Genomic DNA, 19,643 nt, shown 5'->3' on the forward strand with positions numbered 1-19,643 from the left:
CAATTTACAATTGCCAAAATGTGGAAACAGCCTAAATGCCCACCAACCCAGGACTGGATTAACAAACTGTGGTATATGTACACCATGGAATACTATTCAGCTATTAAAAAAAAAATGGAGACTTTACATCCTTCGTATTAACCTGGATGGAAGTGGAAGACATTATTCTTAGTAAAGCATCACAAGAATGGAGAAGCATGAATCCTATGTACTCAATTTTGATATGAGGACAATTAAGGTTATGGTGGGGGGAGGAAAAGCAGAAAGAGGGATGGAGGGAGGGGGGTGGGGCCTTGGTGTGTGTCACACTTTATGGGGGCAAGACATGATTGCAAGAGGGACTTTGCCTAACAATTGCAATCAGTGTAACCTGGCTTATTGTACCCTCAATGAATCCCCAACAATAAAAGTACTTTGAGAAAAAAAAAAAAAAAGAAAAAACAGCCAAATAGAAATCCTAATACCAAAACACAAGCAAAATTAGCAACTCAATGCATAAGTTTAATAACACTTTAGCTAAAGAGAAAGTTAGTAAAGTGGACACCATTCAGAATAAAGCACCAGAAACAGAAGAAAACAGAGACAGAGTAAAAATATAAAAGTGAAAATAAGAGGCAAAGCTTAGAGTGAGAAGGTGTAACTTATATTTAAGTGGAGTCCCAATTAGAGAAGGAAAGGGACAGAGGCAATATTTAAAGAGATAATGAATAAAAATGTCCCCAAACTGATCAAACAGCATTTCATAGATTTAAGAAGCTCAATGAGGCTTGGCACCCGTGGCTCAGTGGTTAGGGCGCCAACCGCATACACGGGGGCTGGCAGGTTCGAACCCGGCCTAGGCCTGCTAAACAACAATGACAACTGCAGTGGAAAGGTAGCTGGGCGTTATAGTGGGCACCTGTAGTCCCAGCTACTTGGGAGGCTGAGGCTAGAGAATCACTTGGGCCCAAGAGTTTGAGGTTGCTGTGAGCTATGACACCATGGCACTCTACCAAGGGTGACAAAGTGAGACTGTCTTAAAAAAAAAGAAAAGAAACTTGTATGGAGTACATAAAAGTATCAAAGTGAGGTATCTTCCATCAAAGTAGGTACCATATAAGGTAACTACAAATAGAAAATTTCATGAGCAACCAGAGGAAAAAAATACGAATTACATTCAAAGGAACAACAGTTAGAATAAAACTACCTTCTCTACAGCAGTTCACAAAAACAATATGTTGTGTTAGCTAGGCATGGTGGCTCACTGTGTTAATCCTGAGACTCCGGGAGGCTGAGACGGGTGGATTGCTTGAGCTCAGACGTTTGAGACCAGCCTGAGCAAGAACTAGACCCTATCTACTACAAATAGAAAAACTGAGGTGAGAGGATTGCTTGAGCCCAAGAGCTTGAGGTTGCTGTGAGTTATGATACCATGGCAACAAGAGTGAATGAAGCGGTCTTAAAAAAAAAAAAAAGTGAGTATTTGTTCCAACAAAGCAAGAGTGGTTTAACATTTGAAAATCGGTGTAATTCACCCTACCCACAGAGAGGAAAAAAATATCATCTCAGAAGATGCAGAAAAGGCCAAGCACAAAAAGCACAATGGCTCATGCCTGTAATCCTAGCACTCTGGGAGGCTGAGGCAGGAGGGTCACTTGAGCTCAGAAGTTTGCCACCAGCCTGACCAAAAGGGAAACTCCCGTCTGTACTAAAAAAAATTGAGAGGCTCAGTGCCTATAGCTCAAGCAGCTAAGGCACCAGTTACATACACCAGAGCTGACGGGTTCGAATCCAGCCCAGGCCCGCCAAACAACAATGACAACTACAACCAAAAAATAGCTGAGCATTGTGGTGGGCGCTTATAGTCCCAGCTACTTGGGAGGCTGAGGCAAGAGAATTGCTTGAGCCCAAAAGCTGGAGGTTGCTGTGAGCTGTGATGCCACGACACTCTGCCCAGGGCTTGAGGCTCTGTCTCAAAAAAAAATTGAGAAAACTAGCTGGGTGTTGTGGTGGGCAGCCGAGTCCCAGCTACTCAGAGGCTAAAGCAGGAGATTTGCTTAAATCCAAGCTTTTGAGGTTGCTCTGAGCGAGGCTGATGCCAAAGCACTCTAACTTGAGCAACAGAGACTTCTCAAAAAAAGAAAAAAAAAAAGATGCAGAAGAAATCATCCGATGAAATACAACATTCTTTCATGATTAAAATACAACAAAAAACTCTCACAAACTAGAAGGAATAGCAGAGAGCTAATAAAGCTTATCTCCCCAAACCTACAATGATGGTATTTAATAATGAAAGCTTTCCTTCTGCAATGAAGAACCAAATAATGAGGCCCATTATCAGGGTTTCCATTATCCTGGTAGTATTAGCCAATTCAGTAAGGCATAAAAGATACCAAAGGTATAGGATTTCAAAAGGGACAAAAGCACCATTATCCACAAATGATATGATTTTATACATGGAAAATCTAAAATAAGAAACTGTATAGGCGAATCCATTTTCTTTCCACATGTATTCCCTTATATTGGCCACACCTTTTATAATTGCAACAATAAAAAAAATTAAGTGCTTGGAAATAAGTCTACTAAGAGATGAACAAGACCTCTACACAGAATTACTGAAATTAAAAAACAAATGCAGAAATAATGCCATATTCACAGAATAAAAGACCCAGTATCATAAAGATGTCAATTCTTCCCCAATCCATCAGACAAAATTTTGACACTCCCAATCAAAATCCAAACTGGTCTCTGTGTGTGAACCTAAGAGTTGGGGCAACCTGACAGCTGATTCTGAAACTTGTAAGAAAGTGTCAAGAGCCAAGAATAGCTGAAATACATATAAAGCCTTGGAAATACAGATGGTATCAGGGCAAGGACAGATAAACAAAAACACAGAACAGAGCAGCAGGCTGAGAAACCCACATGTGGATGGTCAGCAATTTACTACAAAGGAGCATAAAAAAATAGTGGAGAAAAGTTGGTCTTTTCAATAAATGGTGCTAGGACAAGTGGATAGCCATAAGGAAAGAAATGAAACGAAACTGGATTCCTACTTCATGTCAGATACACTTGTCAATTTGTAAAAGGCAAAACAATCACAGTGTTAGAAGATCATATAGGAAAATATCTTCATGACCTCAGAACAAAGAAACCTGCAAACATTGTAACCTAATCATTTGTACCCTCAGAATAACCTGAAATAAATAAATAAACAAGCAAATGAAGGGTGGGGGAAGCAACATACAGAAACTAAGAACATTAAAATTAGGAACTGTGAAAAGACAATGACATGGGGCAAGAAAAGATATTTGCAACTCATATAACCAACAAATGGTTCAAATACAAAAATTCAAATACAAGCAACAACCAATCAATAGAAGATTACCCATAAGAAAAATGGACAGGAGACATGAACAGGCACTTCACAGTACACAAAATACCTAAGGACAATAAACTTCTAATAAGGTTCCGACCTCTCCTTGTTTTAGAGAAACACAAATTAGAACCACAGTAAGGTAACATTACATACCCAGAATGGCTACAAAGTAAAAGACCCACAATACCAAGTGCAGGCTACGATACAAAACAGTACTGCTATGGGGGTATTAATTGTTCCACCTTTTGGAACGATTTGATGTTATCTGCCAAAGTTGAAAATAGAAATATTCTGTGACCCAGAAATACCATAAATGCATAAATATGTGCACCAGGAGATGTGCTAGTCTCACAGAATTATTATTGTAATGCTCCTAAACTGGAAACAATCTGTGCTCGTGTAACATTAAAATGATTATATTACGGTATATCCATGCAATGGATTACACGGCAATGAAAACCAACAAACCACAGCTACATACAGTAATGTGAATTAAGGTCACAAGTGTAATGTTGGGTAAAGGAAGCCCAGACACAAAGTAATTCATACTGTATGATTTAAGTCAGTTTAAAAGAAAAAGCACTACTGAAGATGACACTTGAGGTGTTATCATTAGATAGGGGAGCCTGGAAAGGGGGGAAGGGGTTCTGGAGCAGGACCAGCAATGTTCCATTTGGACCTGAATAGTGGTTACGTCATAATAGTTCATCAAGCTATTCTTTTATGCTTTATGTACTTTTCTGTTTATCTGTTCTATTTCATATCAAAATGGCTTAAGAAAATTAAACTAAATAGCTTACCCCGAAACTAGCATCTTCCCATCATGGGAAAAAGCACAAGCCAGAACAGGAGCAGAGTGCCCACTCAGTGCACTTTTATATTTTAATTCAAAACCTGCAAATAACAAGGTAGAAAAATTAGCAAGCTGACCATGCTTAGAATTTATTTTTAAGTGAATAATTTTTGGCTGGGCTTGGTGGCTCATGCCTGTAATCCTAGCACCCTAGGAGACTGAGGCAGGAGGACTGCTTCATGCCAGGAGTTTGAGTCCAATCTGAATAAGAGCAAGGCCTCTGTCTGTACAAAAAAAATAGAAAAATTAGCTGGGCATAGTGGTGCACGGCTGTAGTCCCAGCTACCAGGGAGGCTAAGGCAGGAGAATCACTTGAGCCCTGGAGTCCGAAGTTTCAGCAAGCTATGATAATGACACTGTGCTCTACCCAGATGACAGAAACTCCATCTCAAAAACAAATAAAAATCCCCCCAGGGCGGCGCCTGTGGCTCAGTGAGTAGGGCGCCGGCCCCATATGCTGAGGGTGGCGGGTTCAAACCCAGCCCCGGCCAAACTGCAACAAAAAAATAGCTGGGCATTGTGGCGGGCGCCTGCAGTCCCAGCTGCTCAGGAGGCTGAGGCAAGAGAATCGCATAAGCCCAAGAGTTAGAGGTTGCTGTGAGCCGTGTGACGCCACGGCACTCTAACCGAGGGCGGTACAGTGAGACTCTGTCTCTACAAAAAAAAAAAAAAAAAAAAAAAGTTAAAAAAAAAAATCCCCCCCAAATCCCCACTAATTCCACTTATTTATTCAATAATCTTTGAGAGCCTAAAGGATACAAAAATTTAAAATCTTCCTGCAGCTCAGGTATCTATACATGTAAGCAAATAACTGAAATGCAGTATGTTTAAATGGTTCAAAAATTCAGTAAGGGATTTAAAAAATAATGTGTTAAGCACAGACTAGATGAGGCAATTTGATTACTAACAAAATACTTTTAATATTTTATAGTTTAAATGTAACTATATAACAATTTTGGTATTTGATAAAAGAAAAATATGCAATTGCCCAAAAGACAAAAAAAGTGATTTTTTTTAGTCTTTTACTTTTTTTATCTTTTACTTTTATTTATAAATATTAGTTGTCTATTTTTTGAGTTGTCTATCTTATTTAGTTGTCTATCTTATTTCTTAAAAAAAAAAAGAAGTTAACTGATGACTCTATACTGAATCTCAGAGTCAAAGCATTCTATAATAGACATACTGTTATTTGACAATGTGAATATTACTTTCTTTGCATTATTATTATTATTGTTGCTTAATATTTCGATGCAGCAATTCTGATTTCTTTTCTGAATGTATTTATGTTCGTTCATTCTTTACGAGGTTTTTGTTTCTAGTCCTTATCTTAAACATTGTTATTGTTATTAAATTTTAAGTCTTTTTAATTTTGTGAAGGCAAAAAATGGAAACCTAATAAACACATGTGTATGTAAAAACAAATTTTTTTTAAAAAGTGATTTTTTAAAAACTTAATATCAAAAAAGTAGGGGCGGTGCCTGTGGCTCAGTGAGTAGGGCATCGGCCCCATATAATGAGGGTGGCAGGTTCAAACCCGGCCCTGGCCAAACTGCAATAAAAAAATAGCTGGGTGTTGTGGCGGGCGCCTGTGGTCCCAGCTACTCAGGAGGCTGAGGCAAGAGAATCACCTAAGCCCAAGAGCTGGAGGTTACTGTGAGCTGTGACGCCACGACATTCTACTAAGGGTGACAAAGTGAGATTGTCTCAAAAAAACAAACAAAAAAAAAAAGTAAATTTTCATTCTTTAAATAAAAATAATCAGGCTGGGTACAGTGGCTCACACCTATAATCTTAGCACTCTGGGAGGCCAAGGCTGGTGAATACCTTAAGCTCAGGAATTCGAGACCAGTCTGAGCAAGACCCCACCCCTATCAAAAATAGAAAAACTAGCCAGGTTTAATGGCGCATTTCTGTAGTCCCAGCTACTTGGGAGGCTGAGGCAAGAGGATTGCTCAAGCCAAAGAGTTTGAGGTTGCCTTGAGCTATGACACCACAACACTCTACCCAGGGTGACAGAGTGAGACTGTGTGTCAAATATAAATAAAATAATAATAACAAAATGTATACATCTTGTAATCCCAATACATCTTTATAACACTCCTACAAAGTATGATCACTACAATTCTTGTTATACTTTCTAGAACTACTGAAAATAAATATCATAACTATTTTTAAGTTAAACCTGTTAAAGCAGTGGGGTGGCTCAAGGTAGTTGCCTAAATAATTACAGAGAGCAAGTAAAGTTTTAGCAAGGAAGGAAAAGTTTATTTTAACAACCTGCACAGCAGGCGAGGCCCTAGCCTAGTGGGAAGTGCAGCTCTGGGTTTACACAAAACTTGAGGAGTATCAGTGCTTCTTGGAAATCTCCCAGGGTGTTAATTAACTCTGTTCTCAAAACAGCCCACCTGCAATGTCTTGAAAACAAACCACAGCAAGGTTTTAATAAAAACCTACATGCATGATCTTAATCAGCTTCATTCCCAAAATAGCCCAGGTCAGCCTGACCCAGACCCTGCATCCATCCTCTGCCCTGCTCATATCCAGCTACCTACCTAACAAATGGAAGGAATTCAATATAGTTTGGTGACAACCAATAAAAGCAATTATTAAGAAGTTGGAATGGCGGGTGTAGAAAAAAACTCCTACAACTGACAAATGAATTTAATAAAGTGCATGATACAAAAATCAATATACAAAAATAGCATTTCTACACAGGAACAACAAACTAGCTGAAAAGGAAATCAAGGCAGCAATCCCATTTATAATAGCTATAAAAAAAAAAAAAACCCCTAGCAAAACTTGCCTGAGCAAGAGTGAGACCCCTGACTCATAAAAAAAAAAAAGCATCTGGGCACCATGGTGAGCACCTGTAATCCCAGGGGCTTCTGGACGCTGAGGCAGCAGGATCCCCACAGCCCAAGTCTGAGGTTGCAGTGAGCTACAACGCCATCGCACTCTGCTCAGGGCATAGGGAGGGACTCTGCCTCAACAACAACAACAAAAAAGAATATTCCAAGGCATCAGAATCAAAATGGCCAGCTGACCACAAAATTTCAGTCCCCATTAAAATGCTACAGAGGATTAAGAATATAAACGTATATTGATGGAAAAAGGGGAGGGGCATCAGCAAATCAGAACTGAAACCAATTAGGGGAAGGCAAAGGATGAGGTAGTCCAGCAGGACAGCAGCCAGACCACAGAGAAAGGGGCTATAGCCAAGAAGAAAGTTATTCTGCCCTAGAAACACTTCCATGACTTGGGATTATCAACACACAGGGGGAAAGAAAATTAGCATGACACAAAAAAGACCTGAAAATAGAAAAATTAACTGGAAGTCTAGATATGAAACATTCAATGACTACTTCCAATCCCTCCCAAGCCCATCCTTAGTATGCTGCACAAAAGTCAGGTGCTTATCCCCCAGTAAAACCTAAGGAAAATAATATTAATAACTGCCCAGAGAGCTCTAAGGCCACATGCTCATCTACCTCTAAGTCCCGAACCCCTCCCCTTACAGGCTAACTATCCACCCTCTCATCTTAAAGGGAAGTCAGCAATAACAAACCACCTATGTGCACAGAGCTTCTCAACATCTCTATTGTCTAGTTCTTAAATGTAAATAGAATATTAAAGAAAAAAGGTAACCAAGAGCAAAAAAGATGATTGGGTAACAGTAGGGAACTTAAAAACAAAACAAAAACTCCTAACTGACAGTCTGAGACACTATGAAAAAAAAAAAAACAAAGAGGATGATCAGCTCGGAAAAATTGATTGATGAGATAAAAAAATTTAAAAGAGGGTTAAAAGAAAAAGCTGAGCAATTTTTCCATAAAGTAGAAACAACAAAGATAAATGTGGAGAAAACAAATAGACACAGCACTCAGTAACGGGAGTTATAAAAAGAGAAGAAAGTAGAGAAGAGATTATTCAAGAAAAAACATAAGTAAAGCTACATTCCAAAACTGAACATACACTTCATAACTGCAAGAGTCACCTGAGGGAATAATACAATGCACGAGGAAAGAAGGCACATACTGTCAAAAAGCAAAAACAACAATATAAACAATGTTCACAGAAACTGCAAACCACCAAAAGAGGTGAAAACCGAGAGCAAAGTGGTCACCTCCAGTGAGCAAGAACGTGCATCAGAGTAGCAAGGGAGAGGTCATAGCTGAGCTCCTGATTTGTAAATGTTATTCCTTTGATCAAAAGGTTCTTAAAACATATTTTTATAATCACTTTTAGACATCCAGGATACCTGGAGTAAAAAGATCAAATAAAAATTTTATCCAGGCATGGTGCCTATACTTCAGCAGCTAGGGTGCTGGCCATATACACTGGTACTGGTAGGTTTGAATCCAGCCTGGGCCTGCCAAACAACAATGACAGCTAAAAAAATAGCTGGGCATTGTGATGGGCCACCGTAATCCCAGCTACTTGGGAGGCTGAGGCAAGAGAATCACTTAAGCCCAAGAGTTTGAGGCTGCTGTGAGCTGTGACGCCACAGCACTTTACTGAGGGCTACATAGTGAGACAATGTCTGGGGGGTGGGGGAATATATATACACACACACACATATATATTTTATCCAGATCACAAGTAACTTTAGAGAAGAACTAATTGCATACATACCTAAGACATGGATAAAAGAAACAAGCCAAATTTTGACTTGGCAGTCTTGACCACATGATGCCAATCTAAAAAACTGAAGGCTTTGTTCTCCACCTAAAAATATGTTTAAAATAATACAAAAAATTAATAAAACATTTAAACTCCCAAGTTTTCAATTTCTTATATTGAGATTTCATTTAAACCACATTCATAAGCAGTATTAACTTACATCATCTAGTGAAATGCCAATTAGGAAATTATTTTAAACAAAGTACTACATAGAATTTTAACTTTAGTCCTGAAGTTGCTAAAATAAAGTGCCTTTTGGCCAAGTGCAGTGGCTCAGGCCTGCAATCCCCCAGCATTCCAGAGGCAGAGGTGAGTGGATCCCTTGAGCTCAGAAGCTGGAGACCAGCCTAAGCAAGAGAGAGACCCCATCTCTACTAAAAATAGAAAAACTAGGCTTGGTGCCCATAGCTCAGTGGTTAGGGCATGGGCCACATACATGGGGCTGGCGGGTTCGAACTCATTCTGGACCTGCTAAACAATGACAACTACAACAAAAAAATAGCCAGGCGTTGTGGTGGGCACCTGTTAGTCCCAGCTACTTGGGAGGCTGAGGCAAGAGAATCGCTTATACCCAAGAATTTGAGGTTGCTGTGAGCTGTGTGACACCACAGCACTCTACCCAGGGCGACATAGTAAGACTCTGTCTCAGAAAAAAAAAAAATAGAAAAACTGGCGAGGCCTTGTGGTGGGCACCTTTAGTCCCAGCTACTTGGGAGGCTGAGGCAAGAGGATTGCTTGAGCCCAAGAGTTTGAGGTTGCTGTAAGCTATGACACTGTGGCCTTTACCCAGGGTGACAAAGTGAGACTCTGTCTCAAAAAAATAAAATAAATAAAATGCCTTTTATCTACTTTCCAGTATGAATACAACTAGAGGCTATAACAACCAATATTAAACCATTAAGGAGAATATCCTCCAACTCAATTTTAGAGTCTACGAGACTAGCCTTGATGGGAAAAATTAGGAGGAAAAATCACTTATAATTAAAAATGTTAAATGCTTAATCATTCTCAACTTTTTGGGAACGTATCAATTTCTTAAACGCCTGCTCTATAATTCACATGGAATAATGGGATTTTTTCCCCCCATTTGACTTAATCATAACAAAGGCTGGAATTATAGAAATCTAAAATAACATCAACTCAGCCCTTTTGGTTAAAATTAGGGAAAATTTAGGGAAAGCAATCAGTTAAATGGTGTTACAAACCCCCTACTAGCTCATGCTTCAGGTAATTTCAGTGTATCATTATGTATCTACTAGATTAAGTTTCTAAATATTTGTAGACAAGGTAAATATTGGTGTCATCCACTCAATTTTATAGGCATTCCATCTAATAACACAGATGTCATTTCATCAAAAGTAGTTTTGACACTTATGTGCTATAAAACACCAGAACTTAACACACATATTAAGATTGTACTCTGGGGCGGCGCCTGTGGCTCAAAGGGGTAGGGTGCCGACCCCATATGCCAGAGGTGGTGGGTTCAAACCCAGCCCTGGCCAAAAACTGAAAAAAAAAAAAAAGACTGTACTCTGGTTTTACAAATATTCGGTATATGGTATTTATACACTTGAGTATGTAAATTTTTTCTAAGGACTCTCTCTGCCTCCCTGAAAATAGATATGCTTTATTAACAAATTAACTTCTATTTCACTGAAGTTTTTTCTAACTCCATGGGATTTCCACAATTCAATAGCACTTTTATTTATGAGTACAGGTTCACCCCACATATATTCTTTCTAAGAGAGATTTGGAAGGATGTAAGCAATTCCTGATAATCACTAAGTCTTTGTAAGGCAAAACATTCTACTTGACAAAGGGCTGGGCATACAATATTTAAGCATTAGGCCTGATTAGCAAAACTATTTTCTTTTCACTATTTCTTGACTAAATAGATCCTTTGAAGTTAATTCTGAATTTAGTAACAGTTTAGCTAAGATGATGAAAAATTATGAAGTTTAAAATGTGCCTATGTTTAGTATCTAAATATAATGTTAGAAATATAATAATATATCTAAATGTAATGTGCACAAATATCCTTTTCTTCAAGAAAAATATTTAAATTATATTAATAACTTAACTCAAGATTTAGCATGTAAAAACTGGAGAGAATTGATCATTTATTCTCAGATATAAATAAGATTCTTTTTCCTTAGTTCAGCAAAATGTCACAAGACAAGTCAATGTCATAAGTATTTATAGATATTAATACAAAAAATTACAATTATATACTTTGATTTTTAAGTAAATATAGTTGTTCCCACAAATTCCTGTAAATCATTTTTAAAGCATATATCAATCTGTTTCAGGGAATTTATAAATAAGGTTAATACCTATTTCAACAGAAGAATTATACAAATTAAAGGAAGTACACAGATTAAAATTATACTGAGAAAAATGTATACTAAAATATGTTCTAAAGGCAGGGTAGGGATGTGAGTATTATTTATTTAAGAATCTCACCTAGAATTCTCTGCCTGGTTTAGTGAACCTTTCCCGACCCCATAAGCTTCTGATCTCTCTAAAGGCAGGACAAAGAAGCCCATAGTTTTACTGTAATTTTAATGAATATTAAAAATCTATTTTGAGGCAGTGCCTGTGGCTCAGTGAGTAGGGCGCCGGCCCCATATGCTGAGGGTGGCGGGTTCAAACCCAGCCCCGGCCAAACTGCAACAAAAAAATAGCTGGGCGTTGTGGCGGGCGCCTATAGTCCCAGCTGCTCGGGAGGCTGAGGCAAGAGAATCACGTAGGCCCAAGAGTTGGAGGTTGCTGTGAGCTGTGTGACGCCACAGCACTCTACCCAAGGGCGGTACAGTGAGACTCTGTCTCTACAAAATAAATAAATAAATAAATAAAATAAAATCAGCCTGGGCAACATTGTAAGACTATCTCTACAAAAATAAATAAATATAAATAAATTTAAAAAAATCTATTTTTAGATCATTTAGAACTAAAAAAGAAAACGAATCTCCATGTTTATATAATTCAAAGATTCACTGACTGCTTATAAAATGCAGAAAGGGTATCACAGAAATGGAAAAAAATGGTTCTTATAAAAGAATTATCTTAATTAAATTAATAAAAGAATGTGTTAATGAAAAGAAAATCTATTATTTCAGCAAATCACTAAAAAGACTCTTACCCATCAGTCCATATTTCAAGGCCCACTCTGTACCAGGGACTATGAAGAAAACAGATCTAGGCCCTGTCTAAAGGAGCTTACAAGGAAAACGCCAGTACAATAAACATTGTATCAGAATGATACGGATTTAGTGGGGAGAGGGTGGAGAGGTTAGAGCAAGGAAAATTTATCTGAAGTGAATTTTTTCAGGCTAAATCTGAAGGATGAAAGAGTGAATCAGGTGAAGAGTCCACATGTAAAAACCTTGGGAAAATCTTAGAAACATTTCAGGAATTAAAGGTGGCCAGTGAGGCAAAAAAGAATGAGTGAGGTCAAGAGTGACTTGATATTAGGGCGAAACAGAGCATGCAAAAATACTTCCAGGCTTGGCTTTTCAGATTTTATTTTACCTTAATCGTATTTCAATAAGCCACTGATAGATTTGAAGTAGGAGAATACCAAAGCCATCCTGTCTACTGTCTGGACCTGTGCTACCCAATAGGCAGTGACTGAACACTTGAATTCCAGCTAGTTCAAATTGAAATGTGCTATAATATACATAAAAAAGGGTGAAGTATCTTAACTAATAATTTTCAATGATTATCAATTATTGAAATATCACAGACATACTGGATAAAAATATATTATTAAAATTAACTTCATCGGCTCGGTGTCTGTAGCTCAAGCACCTAAGGAGCTAGCCACATACACCAGAGCTGGCGGGTTCGAATCCAGCCTGGGCCTGCCAAACAACAATGACAACTATAACCAAAAAATAGCCAGGTGTTGTGGCGGTTGCCTGTAGACTCAACTACTTGGGAGGCTGAGGCAAGAGAATTGCTTGAGCCCAGGAGTTGGAGGTTGCTGTGAGCTGTGATGCCATGTCACTCTCTAGAGTGACAGCTTGAGGCTCTGTCTCAAAAAACATAAATAAATAAATAAAAATAAAATAAAATTAACTTCATCTACTACTAGAAAATTTTTAATTTACCTACATGGTTCACATTATATTACTATGAACAGTACTGGTCTGGGAAACAGGACTGGAGGGGACAAAAGCAGAACTTTCATCCTAACATAGAAAATGAAAATTTAAAAAGAGAAAACTTCCAGTCTGGGTGACAGAGTAACACCCTATGTCTAAAAATTAAAAAAAAAATTTTTTTTTAATGTTCCAATTTACTGTATTTAAAACCAAGAGGCTGTATCTATTCAGGACAATTTTTTCTTCTTTTTAAAAAACTCATTGTGTTGTCAAACATTTTATTTTATAAATTTAGCTTTTGGAAGATTATGTTATTAAGTGGAAAACGTAGAATCGGTTTCCATTTTTTTAATTTAATATTTCTATTTGAATACCAACATACTGTATTTTTAAAAAATCACAGCAAAACCAACGGGGTTAATCCTCTAAATTGCCATATGCAAGGAGTGTGAATCTTTTGTACCAAGTTGAAACGCTCCCTGCATATACTAAAGAAGATGATTTTCTCTTATATATCTTCATGATTTCATTTTGATCAAAAAAGAGAAAAGGATAATCCCTTAAAAGGAATAAATTAGGAGGGCTCCTCACTTTACTAATGATGAAATGAAACTTGAAAAAAAGTCATATACAGTACAAATTATGAACAGGAATTTCAAGTGCTTAAAAGAGTAAAATAACTAACCTAAAACTGGCTGTGAAGAAAAATCACAGCAGGTAATCCCAAGATCATGCGCTTTTTCACTATGCAGACACCTCATTTTGTCATCCCACACTGTTAAATCTCCACATGAGGAGCCAGTGACAAAGAGGTTTCCATCAGGAGAAAATGCACAGGCCACTAAGGAGCCATCCTTTACATTGCCACATCTGAAACACAAGCAAGAAAGGGGGTTTTCATTTCAGAGCATCTTTTACTTTGTATTACAATTTCTAACAGCAGTTTATAGAATAAAAGAACAAATGGCTATCATAGAGCTAGAGAAAGGACAATTGATGTCTACAGACCTACCTTTATATGCTATAAACGAAATACGCTTAATATGCCGGAGATATATGATTTATAGGTCTCCAAACCAAAATCCGCGTATCTTCATAATATAAACACATTAAAATCTACAAAACTTTAAAAAGCCATGACGAACAATAATATCAACTGCAACCATGTATTTTTTAAAAGGTAAGATAAACTATTTCTATTGAAAAAAAACATGTTATGGGGGTCATAAGCACTTTCACCTTCTGTATTAAAATTATCCAGAAGCAGGCCGGGTGCAGTGGCCAATGCCTGTAATCCTAGTACTCTGGGAGGTCGAGGCAGGCAGATTGCTTGAGCTCAGGAGTTCAAGACCAGCCTGAGCAAGAGTGAGACCCTGTCTCTGAAATTAGCCAGGAGTTATGGTGGGCATCTGTAGTCCCAGCAACTTGTGAGGCTGAGGCAAGAGGATCACTGGAGCCCAGGAGTTTGAGGCTGCTGTGAACTATGAGGCCACAGCACTCTACTGAGGGCTAAAGTGAGACTCTATCTCAAAAAGAAAAAAAGAAATCATCCAGAAGCAACTCTAAGGCCTTTCATCTCATCTTCAAATGTAAATTGTTTACAAAAAGAAAATGCTGCTGGGCTCAGCGCCCATAGCACAGTGGTTATGGCGCCAGCCACATACACCAAGGCTGGCAGATTGGAACCCTGCACGGGCCAGCTAAACAACAGTGACAACCACAACAACAACGAAAAAGCTGTGTGTTGTGGCAGATGCCTGTAGTCCCAGCTACTCCTGAGGCAAGAGAATTGCTTGACCCCAAGACTTTGAATTTGTGTGAGCTGGGACGCCACAGCACTCTACGAAGGGTGACATAGTTAACACTCCGTCTCAAAAAAAAAAAAAAAAAAAGAAAGGGCAGTGCCTGTGGCTTAAGGAGTAGGGCACAGGCCCCAGATACCAGGCATGGCAGGTTCAAGCCCGGCCCAGCCAAAACACTGCAAAAAAGAAAAAAGAAAAGAAAATGATGTTAACAAGTTAAAATTAGGAAGACAGGGAAGCAGTGTGATGAGGGTATGACTTTCTTAATTAGGAAAAATAAACTGTTAAGAACTCAACAATTAATGCAGGGTCCCATCCAGCAGTGCATCACTTTTTCATCAGTAACTACATACTTTAGAGAAAGTGATGCTATAGAGCCAGAAGTCATCACCGGTAAGTGGAGGGGGAAAAAAGATTCCTTGGCTGACTACTGTTATTTCATTAAAATACAACATTTTATTCCTTCTGTGCTCTCTCTTTCAACTAAGTATTTGTTTATAACACTTAAAACATTATTACCTTCTTCAACCTGACCTAAGCTTAAGTAAGTAACAGTTGTTGACCAGCTGACATTTGTGCAGCGGAAGATGTTGAGAGGGAGTAAGGGGAGGTACATGAGCCTATTGTAGTTGGTAACACTTAAAAGGTCCTTAACGTACTTAATGTCACCTAAAAGTGTTTTGTATTGTTTTTGAGACAGAGTCTCACTCTGTTGACCAGGTAGAGTGAAGTGGCATCTTCACATTCACTGCAACCTCACACTCCCAGGCTCAAGCAATCCTCAGACTCCCAAGGAGCTGAGACTACATGTGCATATGCCACCATGCCTGGCTGGTTTTCTCTGTTTCTGGTAGAGATGGGGTCTCACTCTTGCTCAGGCTGGTCTTGAACTCCTGAGCTCAAATGATCCTTCTGCCTCTGCCTCCTAGAGTGCTAGGATTACAGACATGATCCACCACATCCAGCCTAAAAGTGATTCAAATAACTGTTATGTATTTTATCACAATATAAATAAAAGTGTATGATTATAACGTTGGTACATTGCAATACAACATTACCTGTAAATTAATTGATTATTTTTTATAAAACTTTAGGGTGAGTTTTTTTTTTTTAGAAATGATAAATAACATGCCATCATACCAGTCATGAAGTTCGTTTTTCTGGGCTTGGTCATTCACACAGCAAGAAGCCTAGTCGGGGAAAGAGCTGTTACCGCTAAGTGAGATTTATCTACCATTTCTTTATTATTGAAAACACTCGAGTCACAATGACAAAAATGATGCCTAAGATTACTGAACCTTATTCAAAAAACTTCTCTTTAACTCTTACAGTAAAAATCCAGGAAAGTCTAACAAGATTAACTCTTATTTTAAAAAAGAAAGACTGGAGCTGGGCACAGTGTCTCACACCTGCAATTCTAGCATTCTGGGAGGCCAAGGCAAGTGGACTGCTTGAGCTCTGCAGTTTGAGACTAGCCTGATCAGAGTAGAGACTCCAAAAATTTAAAAATAGAAAAACTAGCCAGGAGTGGTGATGGGCACCTGCAGTCCCAGCTACTCAGGAGGCAAGAGCATCTCTTGAGCCCAGGAGTTTGAGGTTGCTGTGAGATATGATGCTATGGCACTCTAGTCAGGGCATCAGAGTGAGACTCTGCCTCACAGAAAAAAAAAAAAAAAGACTAGAAACTTGAACCTCTCAGGGCCAAGTAAATCTGCTATTAAGATTTTTCTTTTTTTTTGGCCCCATGCCTATAGCTCAGTGGCTAGGGTGCCGGTCACATAGCACGAGGGCTGGGGGGTTCAAACCTGGCCCCGGCCTGCTAAACAACAATGACAACTACAACAAAAATATAGTCGGGCGTTGTGGTGGGCGCCTGTAGTCCCAGCTACTTGTGAGGATAAGGCAAGAGAATCGCTTGAGCCCGAGAGTTTGAGGTTGCTGTGAGCTCTGATGCCAAGGCACTGTATTGAGGATAGCCTAATGAGACTCTATCTCAAAAAAAAAAAAAAAAAAAGAGTTTTGTTTTGTTTTGTTTTTTGAAAGAGACACAGTCTTGATTTGTTCAAAGCTGTTCAGGCTGGAGTGCAGTGTCGTAATCACAGCTCACTACAGCCTCCAACTCCTAGGCTCCAGCATCATCTTGCCTCAGCATCCCAAGTTGTTAGAACTACAGGTACGCAACAAGACATCCAGCTATTTTTTTTATAGAGACAGGGTCTTATTATTTTGTCCAGTCCAGTCTTGAACTCTTGGTCACAAGTGATCCTCCTGCCTCCCGAAGTGCAGGGATTGTAGGTATGAACCACAGTGCCCAGCTCCAGAATCATATTCAACATTTACTTTTTTGACCTTTAGAAGACAGGTTAAAATATTTTTCCATGTGCTGTCTGAAAACTGTTTTGCTTTTGCTGGTTTCTGAGGGTTTTTTGTTTATTTTTTTTTAGGGTACTTAGTCAATAAGATTAAAACCAGGAAGGATTTAAATATTCATACCTGTATAACTTATATGACTGTGCATTCCACAAAACAACCGTTCCATCAGCTGCCCCTGATGCCACATAAGTGGAATCTGGGGAAAACTGGCAAACTCTCACAGGACTACCACTAGGCTGTTCCATCACTGCCAGAATCTGTCCATTTTGGGTATTCCATAGGACAGTGGTACCATCTGTTGAACATGAAGCCAAAGTATGTCCCGAAGGAGAGAAACAGCAGTAGTGGACAGCATAAGTGTGAAACTTCAATGGAGAGTGTGGCAGTTCAGTAAAGTCACTTAGGGAGTACAGGCGAATTGTTTTGTCCAGGGAGCAAGTAGCCAAAAGGGAAACGGAGAAGGCACAGCAGTTGACATCATCACCATGATCAGCTAACGTGTGAATTAGTTTCACCATTTTCATTATTGGAAGTAAAACAGCCTGCAAATTTTAAGTAGATAAAGGTTACTTCACTCTAGGAATCAAATAAATGCAACTCAAATCCATATAAAAGGGCCAAAGTTAATTTAAAAATTTGTTCAATGAGAGCTCCTATATCAATATTTTAAAAGGGTTTGAACCAAGTAAACAGTTAATAAATACTTATTTGAACATATAGTGTTTGACAGTTTTACATGGTGTGGATACAGAAATGAACAAGATGGACAAAATATCTACCTGGAATAAGGATGAATTTGGAGAGACAAAAAACATTTATAAGACTTACATCTGACAATGATCACAGTCACCAATGCCGCACCAGTAAAGTTGCACAACTCCTAAAAACAAGAACCTTGTCAAATAACTTCAAACTGATTTGATGTGGAACGCTCAAAACCTAAGGTATTTATTTCACCTTTGAAGACTTTCTCTTAACTAATTAATTCTCAACACTGCTTCATTCCATATCTGCTAATCTCAACTCAAAAAGAATTTTCTATTTTAACAAACTGTCTCAGGGGCTCCTTCCACAAGACACAAGGCTATTTGCTCTACCTTTAAGGTGCAACTGTAGGAGTTGCTCAGAAACAACAACAGTCTTGTTGAAAATTTAAGTGGCAGTATTGAAAGCTACCTTGTCATAGTTGTCATCTTGTTTGATAAAGAACAAAATGAAATAAAAGATCTGAAGTGAGGAACCTACCCTGAATAAATGAAGGAAACCAAGAGAAGAAAACCAAAGAGTGACCAAAAAATGGACTTCCCCCCAAGAGCATGCAAGAATTAACCTACACACTTAGAATAAAATCCAAACTCCTCACCATGGCAAATACAACCCTCTGAGATCTGATTTTTGTCTGCCCACTTTTCAGACCATAACTCTTGCTGCCCTCCCTTGCCTTTCCATCCTCCCTGGCCAAATTCATCCCAGTCTTCCACCTTTATAAAGTGGTTTTCTTGAAATTCTCTTCCCACTGTTCTTGAAATCCTATTTGTCATTCAGGTCTCTATTTCAGTGCCCCTCTTCAGAGAGGGTTTCCCTATGTAAAGCATGGAACTCACATAACCCTATTTTAATTCTCAGCATTGCAATTACCACTACCATCAGATATTTTCATCTTCCCCAGGACTTAAAATATCTGAATGGATATGGAAATAACCAAAGGAGTTAGATATTTTATCCATCATCTTCATTTCTATATCCACACCATGTAAAACTGAAGCATCTAATGTGTTCAAATAAATATTTATTGACTATTTATTTTGCTCAAACCGAATAGAATTCCAGCCTTTAAATATGATATATAGAATACAACATAAAATCAGATATGTTTACATTATATATAAATGTATAACAATGAAAAAGTGGATGGGAATGAAACAGTAATCAGCCAAGAAGAGACAGGTGTAATCTTGATTTAAAATTCATGATCCTTTGTCCTAATCTTATTTATGGAAATCTATACCAAAAAATTTACAAATGGAGTATACTTTTTCCCACCTTTACTTTATCCCAAAAGTTAGCCTCTTTTTTCCCAATATAAATTCCAATAAGGTCTAAAAAACGAACACGAAAGTTTCTGGTAAATGATCGCCTGTCTTACTGCACTGCAAACAACATCAGGTGGTGCTTTCTGGGGAACTCACAAAATCCCAACTGAGCAAATGCACACACAAGTGATTTTCCGAACAAACCTTAGCTGTCACCCCCAGGTGGCACTCAGCTCCCTCTGCAGCTGGAGGCCAGAAAGCTGGTAACACCGAGGCCATCGTCAGCTGACCATTTTGTTTTGGAAAGAGGCGTCAAGCCTATCCCTACCTGCCGGTGTGTGGGCGTCCACTGGGGCCTCAGCAGTCACTCCAAACGCTGACCCCCCTCGGAGAACCGGGTCAGCTGGCCAGCCTAACACACACATCCCCACTAAATCCGAA

General features: G+C 38.7%; 1 protein-coding gene across 8 annotated transcripts in view; it reads right to left on the bottom strand.

The window, feature by feature from the left end:
• Positions 1-19,643, bottom strand: part of WDSUB1 (WD repeat, sterile alpha motif and U-box domain containing 1) — a 62,553-nt gene that overhangs the window by 42,498 nt on the left and 412 nt on the right. For 6 of the 8 annotated variants that reach the window (XM_053596917.1, XM_053596916.1, XM_053596915.1 and 3 more), the window contains exons 2-5: positions 17,290-17,711; positions 13,680-13,864; positions 8,841-8,933; positions 4,156-4,249 (exon numbers count right to left, since the gene is read on the bottom strand). In XM_053596917.1, the coding sequence (XP_053452892.1) occupies positions 4,156-4,249; positions 8,841-8,933; positions 13,680-13,864; positions 17,290-17,693 (776 nt within the window). In that variant the 5' untranslated portion in view covers positions 17,694-17,711. Of the gene's footprint in view, positions 1-4,155; positions 4,250-8,840; positions 8,934-13,679; positions 13,865-17,289; positions 17,712-17,997; positions 18,016-19,530; positions 19,549-19,643 lie in introns of those variants that run through there. The other 2 variants (XM_053596918.1, XM_053596919.1) reach the window with 2 other exon arrangements.

This window comes from Nycticebus coucang, chromosome 7 (assembly GCF_027406575.1).
Source record: "Nycticebus coucang isolate mNycCou1 chromosome 7, mNycCou1.pri, whole genome shotgun sequence".
Lineage (NCBI taxonomy): Eukaryota > Metazoa > Chordata > Mammalia > Primates > Lorisidae > Nycticebus > Nycticebus coucang.